At 43.0% G+C, this 7358-nt stretch overlaps 1 protein-coding gene across 1 annotated transcript in view; it reads left to right on the top strand.

The window, feature by feature from the left end:
- LOC107692188 (uncharacterized) overlaps nucleotides 1-4736 on the top strand; it is an 8564-nt gene extending 3828 nt beyond the window's left edge. The window contains exons 2-4 of the mRNA XM_016491148.1: nucleotides 3516-3564; nucleotides 3769-3909; nucleotides 4555-4736. Of these exons, the coding sequence (XP_016346634.1) occupies nucleotides 3516-3564; nucleotides 3769-3909; nucleotides 4555-4736 (372 nt within the window). The remainder of the gene's footprint in view (nucleotides 1-3515; nucleotides 3565-3768; nucleotides 3910-4554) is intronic.
- Nucleotides 4737-7358: the final 2622 nt, after the last annotated feature.

Raw genomic sequence — 7358 nt, 5'->3', positions numbered from 1 at the left:
TGTTGAGGTGTTATGCAGAGGTGTGGTTGATTCATCAGCTATTGTTGACGTTGGTGCAACAGTGTTTGTGGAATCCAAAGTTGTTCTTGCATCAGAAGTTGTAGTGGTGTCAGACAGAGTTGTTGTTTCTGCGTTAGTTGTTGTTGACATTTGTGCCACAGTTGAAGCTGTTGAAAGTGTGGCTGTGGTAGCTAAAGTTGTTGTTGCATCAATAGTTGTTGAAAACTCAGGCATAGTTGATGTAATTCCATCATTTGTTTGTTGTTGCATCAGTAATTGTTTTGGTGTCAGGCATTCTTGCGGATGCTGCATCTGATGTTGTTGACACTGGTGTTAGAGTTGAGGATGTTTGAGGGGTGGTTGTGGAAGTCAAAGCTGTTTTTGCATCAGTAGTTGTTGTGCTGTCAGACAGAGCTGTGGTTGATGCATAAATTGTTGACACTGATTCTATAATTGAGGATGTTGAAAGGGTGGTTGTGATAGCTAATACTGTTGTTGCATCGATACTTGTTGTGGTGTCAGGCACAGTTGTGGTTGCTGCCTCAGTTATTGACACTGGTGCTACTGTTGAGGATGTTGTAGAAGTGATTGTGGAAGCCAAAGTTTTTGTTGCATCAGGAGTTGTTGTGGTTCCAGAGAGAGTTGTTGTTGCTGCATCAGTTGTTGTTGACATTGGTGCCACAGTTGAAGATGTTGAAAGGGTGGTTGAGGTGGATAACGTTGCTGTTGCTTCAATACTTGTTGTGGTGTCTGGCATAGCTGTGGTTGCTGCATCAGTTGACGTCGATGTTGGTGCTATAGTTGAGGATGTTAGTTGGGTGGTTGTGGAAGCCAAAGTTGTTACATCGGTAGTTTTTGTGCTGTCAGGCAGTGTTGTCGTTGGTGCATCAGATGTTGTTGACGTTGGTGCTACGGTCGACGATGTTGGAGGGATGGTTGTGGAAGCCAAAGTTGTTGTTGCATCAGTAGTAGTTGTGGTGTCAGGCAGATTTGTGGTTGATTCATCGGCTGTTGTTAACGTTTGTGCTACAGTCGAAGATGTGGGAGGGGTGGTTGTGGAAGTCAAAATTGTAGCATCAGTAGTTTTTGTGGTGTCAGACAGAGTTTTGGTTGCTGCATCAGTTGTTGAAATTAGTACAATACTTGAGGATATTAAAACAGTGTTTGTCAAAGCCAAAGATGCAGTTGTATCAATAGTTGTTGTGGTGTCAGGTATAGTTGTGGTTGCTGCATCAGTTGTTGACATTGGTGCTATAGTTGAAGATTTTGGAGGGGTGGTTGTGGAATCAAAAATTGTTGCATCAATAGTTATTTTGGTGTCAGACAGAGTTGTAGTTGCTGCATCAGATATTGTTGCCGTTAGTGCAACAGTGTTTGTGGAATCCAAAGTTGTTGTTGCATCAGTAGTTGTTGTGGTGTCATGCAGAGTTGTGGTTGATTCATCAGCTATTGTTGACGTTAGTGCAACAGTGTTTGTGGAATCCAAAGTTGTTGTTTCATCAGTAGTTGTAGTGGTGTCAGACAGAGTTGTGGTTGATACATCAGTTGTTGTTGACGCTGGTGCTATAGTTGAGGATGTCGGGGTACTGGTTGTGGAAGCCAAAATTGTTGTTGCGTAAATAGCTTTTATGGTGTCGGGCATAGTTGTGGTTGCTCCATCAGATGTTGACGCTGGAGGGGTGGGTGTAGAAGTCAAAGTTGTTGTTGATGCATCTGTAGTTGTTGTGGTATCAGGCATTGATGTGGTTGCTGCAACAGTTGTTGACATTGGAGATGTGGTTGTAAGAGCCAAAGTTTTTGTTACATCAGATGTTTTTGTGGTGTCAGACAGAGTTGTTGTTTCTGCGTTTTTTCTTGTTGACATTTGTGCCACAGTTGAAGCTGTTGAAAGTGTGGTTGTCGTAGATAAAGTTGCTGATGCATCAATAGTTGTTGTAAATTCAGGCATAGTTGATGTAATTCCATCATTTGTCAACACTGATACTGTAGCTGAGGATGTTGGAGGGATGGTTGTGGAATCCAAAGTTGCCGTTGCATCAGTAGTAGTTGTGGTGTCAGGCAGAGTTGTGGTTGCTGCATCAGTTGTTGACATTAGAGGGGTGGTTGTGGAATCCAAAGTTGTTGTTGCATCAGTAGTTGTTGTGGTGTCAGGCAGAGTTGTGGTTGCTGCATCAGTTGTTGACATTAGAGGGGTGGTTGTGGAATCCAAAGTTGTTGTTGCATCAGTAGTTGTTGTGGTGTCAGGCAGAGTTGTGGTTGCTGCATCAGTTGTTGACATTAGAGGGGTGGTTGTGGAATCCAAAGTTGTTGTTGCATCAGTAGTTGTTGTGGTGTCAGGCAGAGTTGTGGTTGCTGCATCAGTTGTTGACATTAGAGGGGTGGTTGTGGAATCCAAAGTTGTTGTTGCATCAGTAGTTGTTGTGGTGTCAGGCAGAGTTGTGGTTGCTGCATCAGTTGTTGACATTAGAGGGGTGGTTGTGGAATCCAAAGTTGTTGTTGCATCAGTAGTTGTTGTGGTGTCAGGCAGAGTTGTGGTTGCTGCATCAGTTGTTGACATTAGAGGGGTGGTTGTGGAATCCAAAGTTGTTGTTGCATCAGTAGTTGTTGTGGTGTCAGTCAGAGTTATGGTTGATTCATCAGCTATTGTTGACGTTGGTCCAACAGTGTTTGTGGAAGTCAAAATTATAGCATCACTAGTTTTTGTGGTGTCAGACAGAGTTGTAGTTGCTGGATCAGTTGTTAAAATTGGTGCAATACTTGAGGATATTGAAACAGTTTTTGTGAAACCTAAAGTTGTATTTGCATCAATAGTTGTTGTGCTGCCAGGTTTAGTTGTGGTTGCTGCATCAGTTGTTGACGTTGGTGCTATAGTTGAGGATTTTGGAGGGGTGGTTAAGGAAGTCAAAATTGTTGCATCAGTAGTTGTTGTGGTGTCAGACAGAGTTGTGGTTGATGCATCAGTTGTTGACATTAGAGGGGTGGTTGTGGAATCCAAAGTTGTTGTTGCATCAGTAGTTGTACTGGTGTCAGACAGAGTTGTGGTTAATACATCAGTTGTTGTTGACACTTGTGATATATTTGAGGATGTAGGGGTGCTGATTGTGGAAGCCAAAATTGTTTTTGCGTAAATAGCTTTTGTGGTGTCGGGCATAGTTGTGGTTGCTCCATCAGATGTTGACGCTGGAGGGGTGGTTGTGGAAGTCAGATTTGTTGTTGTTGCATCAATATTTGTTGTGGTGTCAGGTATAGTTGTGGTTGATGCATCAGTGGTTGACATTGGAGGGGTGGTTGTGGAATCCAAAGTTGTTGTTGCCTCAGTAGTTGTTGTGGTGTCAGACAGATTTGTAGTTGCTGCATAAGATATTGTTGCCGCTGGTGCCACAGTTGAGGGTGTTGGAAAGGTGGTTGAGGTAGCCAAAGATGTTGTTGCATCAGTAGTTGTTGTGGTGTCAGAAAGAGTTGTGGTTGCTGAATCAGTTGTTGATGTTGGTGCTATAGATGAGGATTTTGGAGAGGTGGTTGAGGAAGTCAAAATTGTTGCATCAGTACTTGTTGTGGAGTCAGGTATAGTTGTGGTTGCTGCATCAGTTGTTGACATTTCTGCTGTAGTTGAGGATTTTGGAGGTGTAGTTGTAGAAGCCAAAATTGTTGCATCAGTAGTTGTTGTGGTGTCAGACAGAGTTGTGGTTGATGCATCAGTGGTTGACATTAGAGGGGTGGTTGTGGAAGCCACAGTTGTTGTTGCATCAGTAGTTGTAGTGGTGTCAGACAGAGTTGTGGTTGCTGCATCAGATATTGTTGCCGTTGGTGCCACAGTTGAGGATGTTGTAAAGGTGGTTGTGGTTGCCAAAGATGTTGTTGCATCAGTAGTTGTTGTGCTGTCAGGCAGAGTTGTGGTTGATTTATCAGGTGTTGTTGACGTTGGAGCTACAGTCGAAGATGTTGGAGGGGTGGTTGTGGAAGTCAAAATTGTAGCATTAGTAGTTTTTGTGGTATCAGACAGAGTTGTGGTTGCTGCATCAGTTGTTGACATTGGTGCAATACTAGAGGATGTTGGAGCGGTGGTTGTGAGAGCCAAAGTTGTTGTTGTATCAATAGTTTTTGTGGTGTCAGGCATAGTTGTGGTTGCTGCTTTAGTTGTTGATGCTGGTGCTATAGTTGTCGATGTCAGAGGTGTGGTTGTCGAAGCCAAAATTGATGTTGCATCTGTTGTTGTTGTTGTGGTGTCAGACAAAGTTGTGGTTGATGCATCAGTGGTTGACATTAGAGGGGTGGTTGTGGAATCCAAAGTTGTTGTTGCATCAGTAGTTGTTGTGGTGTCAGACAGAGTTGTTTTTGATGCATCAGTTGTTGTTGACACTGGTGCTATTGTTGAGGGTGTTGGAGGGGTGGTAGTGGTAGCTAAAGTTGTTGTTGCATCAATAGTTTTTGTGGTGTCAGACATAGTTGTGGTTGTTGCTTCAGTTGTTGACATTGGTGCAATACTAGAGGATGTTGGAGCGGTGGTTGTGAGAGCCAAAGTTGTTGTTGTATCAATAGTTTTTGTGGTGTCAGGCATAGTTGTGGTTGCTGCTTTAGTTGTTGATGCTGGTGCTATAGTTGTCGATGTCAGAGGTGTGGTTGTCGAAGCCAAAATTGATGTTGCATCTGTTATTGTTGTGGTGTCAGACAAAGTTGTGGTTGACGCATCAGTGGTTGACATTAGAGGGATGGTTGTGGAATCCAAAGTTGGATGATGGTGCTATAGTTGTCAATGTCAGAGGTGTGCTTGTGGAAGCCAAAATTGTTGTTGCATCAGTTGTTGTTGTTGTGGTGTCAGACAGAGTTGTTTTTGATGCATCAGTTGTTGTTGACACTGGTGCTATTGTTGAGGGTGTTGGAGGGGTGGTAGTGGTAGCTAAACTTGTTGTTGCATCAATAGTTTTTGTGGTGTCAGACATAGTTGTGGTTGTTGCTTCAGTTGTTGACATTGGTGCAATACTAGAGGATGTTGGAGCGTTGGATGTGAGAGCCAAATTTGTTGTTGTATCAATAGTTGTTGTGGTGTCAGGCATAGTTAAGTTTGCTGCATCAGATGTTGATGATGGTGCTATAGTTGTCAATGTCAGAGGTGTGCTTGTGGAAGCCAAAATTGTTATTGCATCAGTTGTTGTTGTTGTGGTGTCAGACAAAGTTGTGGTTGATTTATCAGCTGTTGTTGACGTTGGAGCTACATTCGAAGATGTTGGAGGGGTGGTTGTGGAAGTCAAAATTGTAGCATTAGTAGTTTTTGTGGTATCAGACAGAGTTGTGGTTGCTGCATCAGTTGTTGACATTGGTGCAATACTAGAGGATGTTGGAGCGGTGGTTGTGAGAGCCAAAGTTGTTGTTGTATCAATAGTTTTTGTGGTGTCAGGCATAGTTGTGGTTGCTGCTTTAGTTGTTGATGCTGGTGCTATAGTTGTCGATGTCAGAGGTGTGGTTGTCGAAGCCAAAATTGATGTTGCATCTGTTGTTGTTGTTGTGGTGTCAGACAAAGTTGTGGTTGATGCATCAGTGGTTGACATTAGAGGGGTGGTTGTGGAATCCAAAGTTGTTGTTGCATCAGTAGTTGTTGTGGTGTCAGACAGAGTTGTTTTTGATGCATCAGTTGTTGTTGACACTGGTGCTATTGTTGAGGGTGTTGGAGGGGTGGTAGTGGTAGCTAAAGTTGTTGTTGCATCAATAGTTTTTGTGGTGTCAGACATAGTTGTGGTTGTTGCTTCAGTTGTTGACATTGGTGCAATACTAGAGGATGTTGGAGCGTTGGATGTGAGAGCCAAATTTGTTGTTGTATCAATAGTTGTTGTGGTGTCAGGCATAGTTAAGTTTGCTGCATCAGATGTTGATGATGGTGCTATAGTTGTCAATGTCAGAGGTGTGCTTGTGGAAGCCAAAATTGTTGTTGCATCAGTTGTTGTTGTTGTGGTGTCAGACAGAGTTGTTTTTGATGCATCAGTTGTTGTTGACACTGGTGCTATTGTTGAGGGTGTTGGAGGGGTGGTAGTGGTAGCTAAAGTTGTTGTTGCATCAATAGTTTTTGTGGTGTCAGACATAGTTGTGGTTGTTGCTTCAGTTGTTGACATTGGTGCAATACTAGAGGATGTTGGAGCGGTGGATGTGAGAGCCAAATTTGTTGTTGTATCAATATTTGTTGCGGTGTCAGGCATAGTTAAGGTTGCTGCATCAGATGTTGATGCTGGTGCTATAGTTGTCAATGTCAGAGGTGTGCTTGTGGAAGCCAAAATTGTTGTTGCATCAATAGTTTTTGTGGTGTCAGACATAGTTGTGGTTGCTGCTTCAGTTGTTGACATTGGTGCAATACTAGAGGATGTTGGAGCGTTGGATGTGAGAGCCAAATTTGTTGTTGTATCAATAGTTGTTGTGGTGTCAGGCATAGTTAAGTTTGCTGCATCAGATGTTGATGATGGTGCTATAGTTGTCAATGTCAGAGGTGTGCTTGTGGAAGCCAAAATTGTTATTGCATCAGTTGTTGTTGTTGTGGTGTCAGACAAAGTTGTGGTTGATTTATCAGCTGTTGTTGACGTTGGAGCTACATTCGAAGATGTTGGAGGGGTGGTTGTGGAAGTCAAAATTGTAGCATTAGTAGTTTTTGTGGTATCAGACAGAGTTGTGGTTGCTGCATCATTTGTTGACATTGGTGCAATACTAGAGGATGTTGGAGCGGTGGTTGTGAGAGCCAAAGTTGTTGTTGTATCAATAGTTTTTGTGGTGTCAGGCATAGTTGTGGTTGCTGCTTTAGTTGTTGATGCTGGTGCTATAGTTGTCGATGTCAGAGGTGTGGTTGTCAAAGCCAAAATTGTTGTTGCATCTGTTATTGTTGTGGTGTCAGAAAAAGTTGTGGTTGTTGCATCAGTGGTTGACATTGGAGGGATGGTTGTGGAATCCAAAGTTGTTGCTGCATCAGTAATTGTTGTGGTGTCAGACAGAGTTGTGGTTGATGCATCAGTGGTTGACATTAGAGGGGTGGTTGTGGAATCCAAAGTTGTTGTTGCATCAGTAGTTGTTGTGGTGTCAGACAGAGTTGTTTTTGATGCATCAGTTGTTGTTGACACTGGTGCTATTGTTGAGGGTGTTGGAGGGGTGGTAGTGGTAGCTAAAGTTGTTGTTGCATCAATAGTTTTTGTGGTGTCAGACATAGTTTTGGTTGCTGCTTCAGTTGTTGACATTGGTGCAATACTAGAGGATGTTGGAGCGGTGGATATGAGAGCCAAATTTGTTGTTGTATCAATAGTTGTTGTGGTGTCAGGCATAGTTGTGGTTGCTGCATCAGATGTTGATGCTGGTGCTATAGTTGTCAGTGTCAGAGGTGTGCTTGT

This window comes from Sinocyclocheilus anshuiensis, unplaced genomic scaffold (genome assembly GCF_001515605.1).
Source record: "Sinocyclocheilus anshuiensis isolate Anshui unplaced genomic scaffold, SAMN03320099.WGS_v1.1 scaffold322, whole genome shotgun sequence".
NCBI lineage: Eukaryota > Metazoa > Chordata > Actinopteri > Cypriniformes > Cyprinidae > Sinocyclocheilus > Sinocyclocheilus anshuiensis.
The sequence above is the reverse complement of the archived record's forward strand: the minus strand, read 5'-3'. Positions and strand labels throughout refer to the sequence as shown.